Consider the following 16,490-nt stretch of genomic DNA (forward strand, 5'->3'; position numbering starts at 1 on the left):
TTATTGTACTCGTCGGGGAACACAGAACACAGGAAGCAGTACAGTCCCTCGCGGTTCGGATAAAAAATGAACTCGCGCCACAGTATTACAATATAGGTACATTATCGTAATACTGCGGTCGCGCTCAGTGACGCGGACGGCCGGCTGGTACTACCTATATTATTCTTGCTCTGTGGCATGTCCGCATGTCTGTGGCCGCGGCCGGTAGGTACGCGTTGAACGGGAGTAACGCCACGCTCATAGCGTGTTCTAAAGATGGCTTATGTCTATTTATCACACTAAAACATATTATAAACTAGCTGCGCTCCGCGGTTTCACCCCCGTGGCTCCGCTCCTGTTAGTGTTAGGCTTTAGCGTGATGATATATAGCCTATAGCCTTCCTCGATGAATGGGCTATCTAATACCGAAAGAATTTTTCAAATAGGACCAGTAGTTTCTGAGATAAGCGCGTTCAAACAAACAAACTCTTCAGCTTTATAATATTAGTAAGTATAGATAAATTGATGAAAACTACATTTTATTTTATTCATATTGATATTTTGGTGTTTGGGCTACTTTAGGCTACTACAACTGAAATTCGGCGATATTAGGCTACTTCATGCATGAAAAACGGCGACATTAGGGCCAGTTCTGTTGGCAACACTGATCGTCAGTACTGCAGTCGCCAGTCAGTACTCAGTGTCAGTACTTCAGTAGTTCGGTTTAAAATCAGTGTCCCGGCGAATGCCGTGTGTGACGGTTGTGTGTAGTGTTGTTTTAAAGCGCATCTAATAATTACGATGTTTGGTGTGTCATTGTGAAAAGTGCATATAAATCAGTGTTTACATTTAAGATGTAAGTTTTAAACAATGTTTAATTAGTATGTTGATTTGTTTAATAAGATTGACGTTTGATATTGTTTATTTTCTGGTTACCTGCGATTTAGTTTTCGTTCTTTTTTTAAAACTTTGCCAAAATAAAACAATGGCGTGACAAGAAAAAAAATTACTAGTGTAACGAGGCAGAAAATTGCCTTCAACAGACTAATTATTTTATTTACCTACCTATTTACAGTAAAATTAAAAAAATTATGTAGTGTTGTAAGGTTGCAAACATTAATTAGCATTAATTATATTTTGACTTGAGCTTCTTTAATTAATTATGTATGAAAATGAACAAATGAATCAACTATTTTCTACTATAACCTACTGAGGTGACCTACCCATCTTTCTTAAAATCGGACTTCAATATTTTTAATTATTGGGAACACCTACTTTACGAAATTCGGAAGTAAATAATTGATAAACTTAGGTAGGTACCCACCGATGTCAATTTTCAAACTAAGGCAAGACTAGCACGGTACTTTTTTAATGTAAAAACACATACCTACCTACACATTACATACCTATTACCTATATTGTTACTTTTAACAACAAATGCGTATTGAAAATCAACTGTATCACTTTATATAACTTTATAGAACCCTAACAATTTACTCCATTTGAATGTGCCATTATTCCTTTTAAGAACCAAACCAGGCCAAAACATTAATGTTTACCGGTTACCGGTTTGTAATCTCGTAAGAAAAATCCCAATACTTTATGCCCTTGATTGCAACCGATCAGAGTAATGGTTTATAATAGCCGGTTATAACGCATACATCATACCATAATAGTATCTCCAGTAATCTTGTGGTGCTTTTACATATTCGTGGAATAGCGAGGCGAATAACGAACACCCATATATTTGTAAACAGTGCACTTGACTTGAGCTGTTTTTCGGACGAAGGTAATCAAAGGGAAGTGTGTGAACAGATGTTCGCGAGGACACTCGTATACGAATGTTTCGAGTGACGAGGCGAATGTCGAATACGAAAGTGTAAATGCACCACTACACAATTAAGTGCAACATTGTAGCAACCATCGATTGTATGTATTACAATTAGTAATATGAAAAGAAAAACAACAAAAACGCGACAATCGCGGCACGCGTTCAGTCTATAGTTTTTAATTCTTAGTAATTTGTATAATTTAACTTGCATTGTTCTTGTTCTTTAGTTATAACGGTTTGTTTAGAAACTTTTCCAATCAAAAGTTTAAAATCTGAATAGAATAGAATCTTGAAGCTTCTAGAATTCTCATCGAATTTGAGTAACGAGTATTTATTCGGAATAACTATTCTGAGATTCTGAGCCTTTCATCTGGATTTATTGAAATGACGCTTTGTTGATTACAAACTTGAAACATCGGAAAAGGGTAAACATTTATTTCGTTAAAATTTAAAGCCTTGTTTATATATATGTTACGGCTAAAGGTAGGTGAGAACATAAACTTAAGATTAGCCGGCTAAACTTAGGTTTATTTTCGACGAGGTGTTAATGTTAGTTTGTTCTATCTTTAGCCGGCTAAACTTAAGTGTAACCGCAGGCCCGTGGCTAAAAATGTCGGGGTGGGTAGATTTGGTTACTATAATACATGTAAGGAACAGGGCGAGTGTTTTCTGGCACTTCGCCGGCTGCTGCCGCAGCACGCTCGCTGCGCTCGCTCGGCTCGTGCGGGTCTTAAGAGTTCTAACCTAACCTAACCTAGCCACCAGCTTTCTGCCCTGAGTCGGGGTGGGTAGATTTGGTTACTATAATACATGTAAGGAACAGGGCGAGTGTTTTCTGGCACTGTGCGGGCCCCTCAAGCCCTCCACCGGCCCGGCGCTAACCAAATCTACCCACCCCGACATTTTTAGCCACGGGCCTGCGGTTACACTTAAGTTTAGCCGGCTAAAGATAGAACAAACTAACATTAACACCTCGTCGAAAATAAACCTAAGTTTAGCCGGCTAATCTTAAGTTTATGTTCTCACCTACCTTTAGCCGTGACATATATACTGTATATTTAAAGAATATGTGGGTGACTCGTTTACCTGTCGGCCTTCATAGTATAATAACACATAAGTGTCAATAAAATAATTGTAGATAAGGCTCAGATAAGGCTCAGATAAGTTAGACTAAGTACTAAATAAATATCCAGTAATGATTCATAAACCTGTCCGATATAGAACTTTGTGTGTATTCAAAACAAATAAATTATTGAAGGAATAATTCTACGAAATAATTTAATACCTGAGAATTGAGATAAACTTACAATATTTGAATTATCTAGTAAGAAGTAATTAGTCTCTTTATTGAGGTTTATCTAGAATCTAGATAGCGAAGTCTTAAAAATTATTGAGATGGTACCTACGTTCAATGACACAGCAGAATTTCCTATTCTGAGAAGATAGTCAGGAAGCTGGATATAAATTTATCTGTCGGCTCATTTTATGTGATAATGATTGTAGTATGAATAATATTATTATTTTTTGTATTTAAGTGAAAATGTGTTTTTTACGATGCATTAAAAATTACTTACTCTATAAATGAATAATGATTGTATCATTTATGTATTTCTTTCTCTTGCTCTCCTTTTTTCGTAGAAATAAGGGCCCTTAAAAGTATTAGTTTAGCTACCGTACATTTTACATTGGAACGATGAGACGATTATCTAATATTTCATCTCGTCTCGTCTAATCGCAGCGCACTTTAAATGATTTGACACTATATAAGATAATTTGTGAGGCAAAATGCCAAATGTCTGCTCCGAATTGTAATGCACAGGTGAGATTATATCAACTGATTGCATTGTTTCCTGCATACTTCAACTGTACTGCGTTTCATTCTCAAGGTGTATCACTTTGTAAACAATACGCGAACTTCATTCGTTCTTAATGTTTTGTGACGTAATGTGATGTCACAGTAATTTTACTATACGGTGTATCGACACGGTCTATAGTCTATTGAAAGGTTACCTTGTGGGTTGCGTTTTTCAGAGTATGCAGTTTTATTTGATGAATGCGGAGTGCGGAGTCGCTCTTGTCCCGCGACCGCCATCTTGCAAAAAGGGTGTCACGCTATGGGTATCTTCTAGACCAGCCAGACCAGTATGCTTATACAAAAGAATTGCCAAACAATATTGGTAGAATATTGAATTTTCGTTTCTAATTGGACGCAATTTTATTTGATGGATTGTTTTTATGTGAATATCAAATAAATTTAAAAATGGACGCTAAGGCCCAAAACACATTACAATAGACTATTAGCATATCGAAAGCAAAATGCCAACTATGTCCTGCACTAGACTGCGATTTCGTTATCCACAATTTGACCCGTTTGAACTAGAAATTACATTGGAACAACGCCATTCTAAACATTTTCGAAGCCACTCTGCCATCTGCCGTACCTCCGTACTTCGATTTCATTGTGAGTGCCAATACATTTAACAGGAACAAGCTTCGAAAGCTTCTAACGGTCCCAATTTCAATAATATTATATATCTAATTGCAATATAGCAACACAAAGTTACTTTTTAGTTTTTACCAAGAACAGTCGTGTCGTGATTTATATTTTTACTAGCGACCCGCCCCGGCTTCGCACGGGTGCAATGCTGATACTAAATACACTACAGAAAAATTGTGAACGTTGTATAGGTATAAAAATATAGCGGCCCGCTCCGGCCTCCGGCATCGCACGGGTATAAAATACATAGCCGGGCGGCCGCAAACGCTACGTCCTGCAATTTTTAAATCTGTAATATCTTCGAAAATATTCACTTAAATCATACGGTGTAAAGGGCCATATAGATCTATATTAAATGAACAATGTATCCATGGTATTTAATTGGTTAAGGATTAATGCTGTATTGGTTAAAATCGCTTCGAAAATTAGCCATTATTTGTCGTAAAAAGTAAATGACAAAAAAAAGTTATTGTGGGTTATCCATAAGAGATAGACATATACCATCGCGGACTTTTCTGTAGACCTTTTCAATGTGTATAATACTTAGTACATTATTTTGATAAAACTCGTAGGGTTCAGCCTGCGTTTGCAATATAAGCGGAATAAATGTAATTTTTTACGACATCACATTAGAAACCTCAAAAATAACAGTACTTCTCCACTACTTAATGGATCTTATTATACATATAAACCTTCCTCTTGAATCACTCTATCTATTAAAAAAAACCGCATCAAAATCCGTTGCGTAGTTTCAAAGATTTAAGCGTACAAAGGGACATAGGGACATAGGGACATAGGGACAGGGAAAGCGACTTTGTTTTATACTATGTAGTGATATAAACTTCACGGAGACTAAATAATGATAAATTTATTATGATAATAATTAGTAATGAAGTAAAAAATGGAATTGTAAAGGTGACGATTACGGCATGACAAGGAAAAATAAATCCAAAATTACGTGAATTATAGCACTCGAACATTTCATTTATTATATTTATAATTTGTGAATTTTGAATGCTTCTCTGTGATTGTGGCTAGTTGAAAATCGTAATCAAGGTACAGAATATTATAATCTATCAAATTACAGACGAGTTCCTTAGAATATCGCGATTGTTCTAGTTCTCAGTAAATAATACGGAATATTATTTCAAAATAAATTATGAAAGTACCAGTCCTCCAATAAATTTTACTAATAGCTAATATCAAATCACTTGGTGGTATAATCTGCCAATATCATAAATACTAGACCGACTCATAACTTGTTGGTACTATGAAAGTCGTGACTTAGAATTGCAGGAGTATTTTCTTTGAAATGTATATTTGTTCTTCTCCACGGGAATCCTTGCATAGAAGCTATGTTCTTAATGTGACGTTGAATTATTTGGAATAGATAAGTGCTATGAAAAAAAATATATATAAAAAAATATATGTTCGAGTTTGATTGATGCTGTGATGCATTAATTTTATACGGTATAGACATTAGACATACCTAGTATAAAGTTCAAAAGACCGTGTCGGAGGCGTTGTTTGAATAAAACTCCCGATTTAAATAAAACCCCATTAATTATAACGATGTTATCTATTCAGTTTTTGTTGTAATTAAAGTTAATTATAAAACATTTTATTTTATATACCTACATTTCATCAGTTAAAATGATTACTTTTTGTGCAAATTCGGGTGTATTTGATTACGGCAAATAAAAAACTTATTTATGTTATGTTTAAACAAATTATGAATATAGGTACCTAGAAACGCAATAAGAAATGAATAATGATATTGATTCTTAACTACAAAGCGATAGACGACTTCAAAGAAACCATACCTAGTTAACTTTCAAAGGTGCAAAAAATGAACAATGCTTGAAGCATTTTTCATCGGAATTGTGAGGCACTTTATTGGTATTTGCTTCGATTAGATATTTTAATTACGTCTTAAAATCTGTTCAATTGAAATAATTGTTATTTGCTAATTGCTAAATATTTAAACAGGTTTTTTTATCGGTTACAAAAACATGAATAAAAAAGAAGGTTTCTTTATAATTTCCACATAAAAAATACTAGTATTTAACTGTGAAAATACACCTATTAAGGGGAGGCTCCCTAAATTTTATGTGAATTTGAAACAGTCACACATACAATCAAAATGGAACTTAAGTATATGATTTATTGGGTCTTTTTCTTTCCATGTACAAGACAGTTACGTAATTGTAACATTTTCGCTCGATTCATTTTTTATTCAAAAATTATGCCTTTTTTAAGGATTATTAAGTACATTATTTTTAAGATTTACTTGGACTTTATGTCTAAAATAAATGTGAACAGTAAGAAAATATAGTTTACTATGCAATCCCAAGATATTTTTCTTCTAGATCAATTATTAGTTTAATTATAAACGAAATAATAATTGAGATTTACGAGATTTAGTTTCGAGCTCGAACGCGATCAAAGAGCGCACGCGATATTCAACTTTATTACGGCTGTGTTAGCGTCTAGCACCGTTGCGGTCTACCCGGTCTCTCAGTGCCAGAAATTATGTAAGGGAGCCTCCTCTTAATCTATAGTTTCTTTAGTCATGATGACTAGATGATAAGATGTTACATTGTAGTTTTTTTGTCACCAATTTAATATTGATTTAAAATGGACATACCTACCTCCAAGCTGTCAAATTAAAATACATTGTTAACGTAACTAAGCAATTCTGTAATAAAACGATTTAAGTATTCACGTGAAGAGTTCCATGACACCAGTTCGTGACTAATTATTATATCTTTAACAACCTCTTTACAATTAATTAGCTACCGTGACACATATATTTATAAATTTATGTATCTGTATAAATAGGTGTTCGGTTGTCATACGATTCTTTCCAAATACGAAGTCTACTCTCAATTCGACTGTTTTTTTTCGGTTTGTTATTCGATAACTCCGTGGGTTTTCAACCGATGTGATTTTTTATTTGATAGATAGTCGTTGTCACTTAGTCCCATTTTTAATTTTAGAATCTGAAATGGAACCCTCCTTATGAACCTCGGAGACTTTTTTTGTAGACATCAACTAAATAGTAAATAGGTAGGTACAATATCTGTGGAATAACATTTTATAAGTTTTGAAAATTTTACTCCAATTGTAGAATATTAAAGAAAGCAAATCACTATTTTCCACTTTTACCCAACAATAGATCATAAAACAAGTACCGCTTTACAAAAAAAGACGTGTGGCACTCGGGGACTGCCGCGGTAAAGCTATTGCATAATGCATGCTATGCCTTCACTTCAAGCCACACCTCCGCGCCCGTCGAAGTGGGGAGCGTGAGGTTTTTTCGTTACAGAATTTCTGGATTCGGTCCCCGCGCTCAAGGCCCGCGATAGAAGCTATGCAATAGCTTAAAAAAAAACTTGCGAGAACACTCAGCTCAGTTGTCTTTATAGGAATCGATACGTGTGAAAAATTAACAATACCGTTTGTTTGATATACCTAGGTATTATGTGTTTCATTTAACACGCATATGTTATATATTAGTATATTAACGGTAAAGCTATTCAGTTTATTTCAGTAAAGAGGTGAAGAAAGAAGAAGAAGAGTTAAAAACGTTATAACGTCGAAAAAAGTCATTAAAATCCATCCAGATGTTTTTCATCTAAACAAACATTACTTATACAATAATATCTTTAACAACCACAGATAATTTATCTAAATACCATAAATACTAAATAGTTTGTTACAAATGACACTTCAAAGTTCAAACGTTCCTAACTTCGCGATTATGACATTACACTCAATAATTCGCGTAACCAATGAAAAGAGCGTGAAAAAAAACAAGTTTTCAAAGACTTTATGAAATTGATTCTTTTAAGCCTACACAAATTGACGCGCACGTTATATTCGAATTCGAGCAAAACTAAAATGGGCTCGTCTTAAGGTGATTGAACTCAATCGTTTACGGGCTGGTAAGTCTCAAGTTCAATGTCAGTAATGGATTAAAAGTTTGCGCGGGAAAATTTGCCTACAGAGTACAGACTGCGAAAGTGACTTTGCGGGTGATCTTTTGGGTATTGTGGCTTATTTTAGAGCTGGCATAGGTATTCTATTTATATCTTTGAAATTTTTTTCTATCCTGTTAATGATTGTTTGCTTTTCTCTTTATATTACTTTGTCTTATGTTGTTTTCGTACTATGTATAGGTAATGTACGTTTTCCACTTCAAAGAGGGATTTTATGTCATTCAGTGCTAAACCGTGGTAGGTATATCTATGTATTTAAAATCTCTTTTCAGTGGATTATAAGTTAATTATTATATTGTAATAATCTTAATTATTGTGTGAAGTAACATGATTTTTTGTAAGTGATAATAAAAAGATACCAGCATTGTTGCTTGGTACATTGTAAAAGAAGTAATTATTATATCAGCATGCAGTTAAAATACCTTAGATAACATCGCGATTATCTCTAGTGTCTACAACGCAAAATATATACAATTACTTACAATACAATAGACAGGCGTTTATTTGTCGCGTAAGTAGGTATATAAACGTATTAAATTAAATAAATTGATAATGGAGGTTTTATTTAAATTTAATAATTTAAAAATAATTCAGAAAAAGCACCAAATTTCAAACTGCGTTATGGATATTATTTTTGCCCTTAAATCAAACCTAAAATCCGGTGAAATTCGTACTAATAAGTCTAATAATAAAAGTTAAAACGTATTCAACTTCCTAAGCGCTAGATTCTAAACTTAAAAAAGGTATAACAAAAAATGTAAGTACCACATGGCACAGACTAAATAAAAATAGACAATCTCGTCAGGGTATGAAGTCATACGTAATCCAATATTAAATTACAACACTATAAATTTCGTATCGGGACTCGTATATTTGAAGCTTTGTAGATTCGAGTTTTAGATTCACGTGTATTTAACTATTTTATTTTTTTTGTAATATTTGTCCATTTCTGAGAATAATGAAATCACATCACATAATCCATAAAAATTACTTAACCCTTGGCCTGTAGTTTAACGTTTGACATACGTTTTGGCGGTAAATTTGACAGCCCTGTCTGTCATGATGACTAAATTATAAATACTACTAGCGGTCCGCCCCGGCTTCGCCCGTGGTACATATTTACGTTTTCTCTACATAAAAACCATCCTCGTACTTCAAGGAATATAATAAAAAAGGAATTATCGAAATCGGTTCAGCCGTTCTCGAGTTATGCGCTTACCAACAAATTTTGCGATTCATTTTTATATATAAGATACTATTAACAAGTAGGTAGTTAACAATCTACTATAAGTACAAGATATTTGACAGGTAATTAGTTAATTATGTTACATACTATGATACAATACCTATTTTAATGTGAATAATAAATATTTTATAAAGCACCGCAAAATATGAGATCATTTTTAATTTATTTTTATATTGTACTGCTTCAAAGTTTTATTAAAGTATCAAAACATGTAAATTGTTTAAAAACCATCTTGATTTATTACGACGATAAAAGGTACTCAATACCAATCTGTATCTAAATACATGTAATTTGAAATGTACTGTAACACTTTCGAATTAGGGTTTAAAATAGCTTAGTTTAAGCTGGTTTCTATAATAGGCATCAAATTAATATAATCGGCTTGTTTCCTGGTAGTTAATTGTTAGTCACAGCCCACAGGCCATAACCGCAATGACAATAATAACCTACGGGCTACGCTCCTTATAAGCTCCTGTAAATAATTTTACCATAAAATATTTACTCTAATAATTTTACTAAACTTTTCCTCTTTCTTTTTAATATCTCTCTTTCTTCCATCTTACTTTAAAAAAATGGACCAGAAAAACAGTCGTGTAAAATGTATCTAATTAAAAAATGGTGTATGTATACGTTCGAGATGTATGTTTTAATACCAGTTGCAAAAAAAAACCTTATCTCAACCTACCCAGATCCCAGACGAATGTGTGTCACAATCTCACAACGCCCGGAGGCATCATGTTTTAAACATTAAGACAACGTATTCAATGTACAGGAATTATTATTAAGCCGAGCCCTTTGAGTTAATAACCTCATTATAGCGGTTTCAGTACATTGAAGATTATGTTGTTATTATATTTTTATACCTTATCACTGAATGAACGAAGCAGGCTGTATATAAACAATTTAAATTTTGACGATCAATTTAATTTCCGCTGAATGTTTATTTAATAGATAGTCATCCTCAGTTGTTAATTTGCACCATATGTCGTGGTTTTGATGTCAAATACATTGTTGAAAGTGGGGCTTCTTATAGAGTTACCCTTGTAGCAAATACGATCGTATCACTATCCATGGTACCAATAATCATTTCTTTCATCATTTATTTGTACTTCTCTCTGCTACAATTTGGGTATAACACTGTTACCTATATAGATCTCTTGCCATTGCTGAGAACGTGTCTCAAATGTTATTTGAAAAACAAATGGACGGGTCCACACAAAGCGAGCAGCCTCGCGAAGCATTTTCCGCGCGAGCAGATCGGTCTGTATGGACGTGCCTCGGCCTAGGAAAATGGCGGCTATCGCATTTTCCTCGACTTCCACAAAGCTGCTTAGCGCAGTCATTTCTTCGCGAGGCTAGTGGCTCTGTGTGGACCCGACTAATAAATCCATACTAATATTATAAATGCGAAAGTAACTCTGTCTGTCTGTCTGTTACTCAATCACGCCTAAACTACTGAACCAATTTGCATGAAATTTGGTATGGAGATATTTTGATACCCGAGAAAGGACATAGGCTACCTTTTATTGCGAAATATGTACCACGGGCGAAGCCGGGGCGGACCACTAGTACATAATAAATATTTATCACTTGTCAATCATCATTACATGGCTAAGAGCGTAGACGCACTATGCGGGTAGCCGCATTGCGGGTAGCCGTCCGGCTGACCGCAATCACAATTATGTATGTAAACTCAAACTCAAACTCAAACATTTATTTATTCAATTAGACTACTTTTAGTAGCACTTTCGAATCGTCATTACATAAGTATTTTTAACATTTACCACCGATTCGGAAAGCAGTATCTATGGAGAAGAACCGGCAAGAAACTCCATAGTTGCTCTTTTAAAATCATATTGTCAATATTACATAATCTGTAACTTAAATCTAACTACATAATATATCATAATAATTTGGAAAATCCAAAAGTGCACGCCTCATAATTTTTTTTTAATAAATATTTATTAATTATTATTTTTGTTTATTTAATAACAATTAAACCACATCGAATCAGACCCTGAAAAATGAAAGGGTTCTATTCCTGAGCATACTCAAGCGTAAGAGAAAAAAAAAGACTCGATTAGTAAAGTATTTCGGTCGCTATCGTGTTAACAAGAAAAAGGATCCGCACATACAGACACACGGACGTCCAAGACAGAACTTTTTTAAACTGTTTTTTAACTAGTTTAAATAACAAAAATGACATCAAAAATATCATGAACGTTAAAAATAGTGTTTTTTCTTAATATGTGTGTGTATGTATTATCTTACAAGTGCAATGTATGATACATAAAGACATTTTAAGTTTGAAAAATCAGATGTTTTGCGCGAAGTGACAGTAGTACCCACCTCAACGCTTCGCTTATGAGGCGTGCAATATGCCAAAGAACTGTCCTGTGGTTCTTACGCGACAACCCTCCATGGATTTTCATCTTCCATATATTCCTTAATGCTATAATAGGCTCTCTGAACTAATATATTTTTTACATAAGTTTTAAATTTAGCACTACCAAACTCTTTAATATTATGAGGAATTCTATTGTAAAAGCGTATACCTTGACCCATAAATGAATTTTTAACTTTAGCTAATCGGAAAAATGGCATTTCAATTCTATTTCTGTTCCTTGTGCCATAACAGTGTCTATCTCCTACTCTTGTGTGTACGTCGGCATTTTTGTGTACATGCAAAATATTATTAAATATATACTGTGATGGTACAGTAAGGATACCAGTATTCTTAAAGAGATCTCTTAGTGAGTCCCGAGCACGTAAATTATATATAGAGCGAATGGCTCTTTTCTGTAAGATAAATATAGTTTCTATATCTGCTGCCCTGCCCCATAGTAGAATTCCATAGGACATAATACTATGAAAGTAGCTGAAATAAACCAATCTAGCTGTATCTTCATCGGTGAGATGCCTTACCTTTCGGACTGCATATGCTGCTGAACTGAGCTTACCTGCAGCGGTGTTGACATGGGCTCCCCACTGTAGTTTCTCGTCCAATGTTAACCCAAGAAATACAGTCGATTCTGTAGGGTGTAATACCTCCCCGTTCAAGGTAATATTTCTGCTCAACTTTTTAACGTTAGGTAGTAAAAATTCAACACAAGTTGTTTTTTTGGCATTTAATAATAAATTATTAGCAGTAAACCAGTCGGATATGTGTAAAAGAGTACTGTTCACTTCGTCAACATTTGGGTCATGCCTATCCACATTGAATATTAATGAGGTATCATCTGCAAACAGAACTATTTCACACCTATCCTGTAAATAATAAGGTAGATCATTGATATATACCAAGAACAAGAAGGGTCCTAAAATAGATCCTTGTGGAACACCAATGTTAATTGACGCACCGCTAGAACGTTCTCCATTAACAACTACAGTTTGTATCCTATCATGCAGGTATGAGGCTATGAGGTTCTGAGCTTGTCCTTTAATCCCATAGTGATTAAGTTTACGCAATAATGTACAATGTTCAACGCAGTCAAATGCCTTGGAGAGGTCACAAAATATCCCCAAAGCATTTTTTGAGTTTTCCCATGCCTTATATATATGTGTTAGTAGTGCAACTCCAGCATCTGTGGTTGAGCGCCCCTTTGTGAAACCAAACTGTTTGGTGTGCAGCAAATTATTAGAAGCAAAGTGACTAGTCAATTGGTTTAATATTAACTTTTCGAATACCTTACTTAATGTTGGTAAAATCGAGATAGGTCTATAGTTGTTACAGTCTTCTTGATCGCCTTTCTTAAATAGAGGTATAACTTTACTAAGCTTTAGTAAATTAGGAAATGTACCATAGTCACAACACTTATTAAATATGAAAGCTAAATTGTTTGCAATATTTTCTATTATATTATTAACTAAATTTACGGACATTCCCCAAAGATCACAAGTGTTTTTTAAATTAAGTGTCTTAAATGCTGTAACAATATCATTAGCAGTTACGTGACGCAATTGAAATAATGTACTGCACCCCGCAACATGGTCCCTCAAAAAGGTCTCTGCAAGTACTGAAGACGAGTTTAAATTATTAGTAATGCTAGCAGGGACACTACTAAAGAAATCTTCAAAAGCAAGCGCAACATCAGCATTTTTGTCAATAACCATGCCATTATGTACAAGTTTTATGGTATTACTTGATTTGCTTTTACCCATTTCACCATTAATAATAGACCAAACTGTTTTAACTTTATTATCCGAGTCGCGTATTTTATCTCTGATATACAAACGCTTCGCAGTAAAACAAACAATTTTAAAAGTTTTTGAGTAATTTCTAACATATCTAAGAAAAGATGGGTCTTTATTATATTGCTTCATACCATATAACTCGTAAAGAACGATCCTACACCTATGTATGCTAGGTGTCGCCCATTTACTAAATGGTAAATCCTTGGTAATATTTAAAGATTTAACTTTAAATATTTTTTCAAATTCATTATGAACTAAATTAAAAAGATTTTTAAACATTTCACAAGGATTATTATGACAGGATTGATCATTCAGTACGGGCAGGTTTTTATTAATATTATCTCTAAATTTATTAATGCTTTTTTTAGTTATAGGCCTAACATTAATTCTTTTAAATTCAGGTAAGCAATCCCATTCAAAAACTACTTTCTGGCCACAGTGATCCGAAGTGAGTGTATTGAGAATATTTTTCTCTAAACAGATGCAGTCGCAGTATATATTATCAATACAGGTTGCAGAAGTAGGTGTAATTCGTGTGGGTTCATTAAAAAGTTTATACAGATTAAATGACTGAAACAAATTAACAATTCGTGTTGCCGTTTGTGTTTGTAAAAGTATATCAATATTAAAATCACCACATACTATAACTTTTTTTTTACTCCTACTTAAACGCTTTAATATTTCTTCCATGACTGTCTCAAACATATTATAGTCACTGGAAGGGGGTCTATAAACGCAAACAATAATGTAACGCTCCAGTTCAACACAGGACAGTTCAATGGTCCGTTCTACAGAAAGACTAACAATGTCAGTTCGTTCTTTGCATTTTACACTATTATGTACAAAAATAAGAGAACCTCCATGAATAGCATATGTCCTGAAGTATATACTTTTTAATTTATAATTATCAATATTTATTAACAACTGACATTGTTTAAGCCAATGTTCTGTTACACAAAAAACCTTAATACTATTATGATTTAAAAACAATTCTATTTCTAATAATTTGCTAGCCAAGCCTTGAATGTTTTGATGTACAATAGAAAAGGTCTGCTTAGCTGTTGTCTTATATACTAGTTTAAATCTAGCTTAGGGCTAGATTTTCTGTCAACACTAGGTTGGTGTATATAATTACTACTACATAAAATTATAGTAGATCCAGGGTCTGATACCGAACATGTACCAGACTGGTTAATATTATATGCTATTAACATAGCAAGTTCTCGCTTATATCTAGATGGCAGATACACTGTATTCTTTGTCAAAGTAAAAGATTTAATACACAAATTAATGTCAAAGTAAATAAATGCATCACGATGATGATTTGTTACATTATACAATTTTAAATTCATTAGAGAAATTAATCTATTTTGTTCTTGTGTCAAACCAGGTAGGTTTTGTTCTTGTGTCAGTGTAATATTCATTTCTATGCGCACTGTGCGGTCTGCGGTAGCCGCATCGCAGTGCGCATAGAAATGAATATTACGTACATAATTGTGATTGCGGTCAGCCGGACGGCTACCCGCAATGCGGCTACCCGCATAGTGCGTATACGCTCTTAGATTTAATTACAACATAGGTAATAATTACACCAATAATTCCATCAATTGTTTATCTGGAATGCAGTTACCTAAGTGTTGATTTATATTTCCGTTTACCTAAGAACGTAACCAGTGGTAATTAATTTTTATTCGATACGATTATAATTTACACGGCTTATGTTATATACTTATACGGCAATGTAATAAACCTGTATTGCAACTAAGTAATATATTGGATTAAATATATTAAACTTTAAAAACTAGATTTCCGCCTGCGGCTTCACCCGCGTTTTCAAAGGAAAACCCGCATAGTTCACATTCCCGTGGGATTTCCGGGATAAAACCTATCCTATGTGTTAATCCAAGTTACCCTCTATATGTGTGCTAAATTTAATTGTAATCGGTTCAGTAGTTTATGCGTGAAAAGCATACATACAAACCTTTCCTCTTTATAATATTAGTATAGATAATATTGCCTACCTAAATTCCTTTACCTTATATAACAGTTAAAAAATTTAGAGTACATAATACATATTAAATACAAAGAATCAACCAGCTTAACCAGTTTTCTTAATTAGCCTCTTATAATTTACGTAAAAGCTTTTATTGCATTTCATAATATTCATTTTTGGCTTTTAAAGATGAGAAAAATCATAATTTGGGTTTTTGTACATAAAATTATGTTATCTTTTCCATCTTATACCTACTGTATTACACGTACGGTAAAAAGTATTAAGAATTAACAAAAATAATAATTAATTCATTTTCGGTTTCCCTCTTTATCTTCATAAATATATTATACTAGATTTCCGCCCGCGGCTTCGCCCGCGTTTTCAAAGGAAAACCCGCATAGCCAACATAACAACAACAACAAAGCCTATCTTTAATCCGGTTCAGTAGTATTTGCGTGAAAGAGTAACAAACACACACAAACATCCTCACAAACTTTCGCATTTATAATATTAGTAGGATTTTTCATTTTTTTTTGTAGCTAAATCATATAACTTCCTGAATGTTACCTACATTGGACACACAAAGCGCTATTGGTATCTTCGCTATGGTATGGTAAATATTCTTTTGCATTTATTCAAATTTTATAGCTAATCAAAATAAATGTAATTACTCCAATGTATACATTGGACTTATGTCCAGAAACATTATAATCTTTAATCTTGAAAAAAAAATTAATGTATAAAAATAA

General features: G+C 33.6%; 1 protein-coding gene across 2 annotated transcripts in view; it reads left to right on the top strand.

Annotated features, from left to right (window-relative positions):
- The first annotated feature begins 660 nt into the window (after positions 1-660).
- LOC149480594 (uncharacterized) overlaps positions 661-16,490 on the top strand; it is a 105,351-nt gene continuing 89,521 nt past the window's right edge. The window contains exon 1 of one of the 2 annotated variants that reach the window (XM_089706973.1): positions 661-835. In XM_089706973.1, coding sequence (XP_089563099.1) covers positions 834-835 — 2 coding nt within the window. In that variant the 5' untranslated portion in view covers positions 661-833. The remainder of the gene's footprint in view (positions 836-16,490) is intronic. The other variant, XM_089706972.1, reaches the window with a different exon arrangement.

This window comes from Colias philodice, chromosome 18 (genome assembly GCF_061535455.1).
Source record: "Colias philodice isolate Cphi_HAF_F1 chromosome 18, ilColPhil1 Martin Lab GWU primary, whole genome shotgun sequence".
NCBI lineage: Eukaryota > Metazoa > Arthropoda > Insecta > Lepidoptera > Pieridae > Colias > Colias philodice.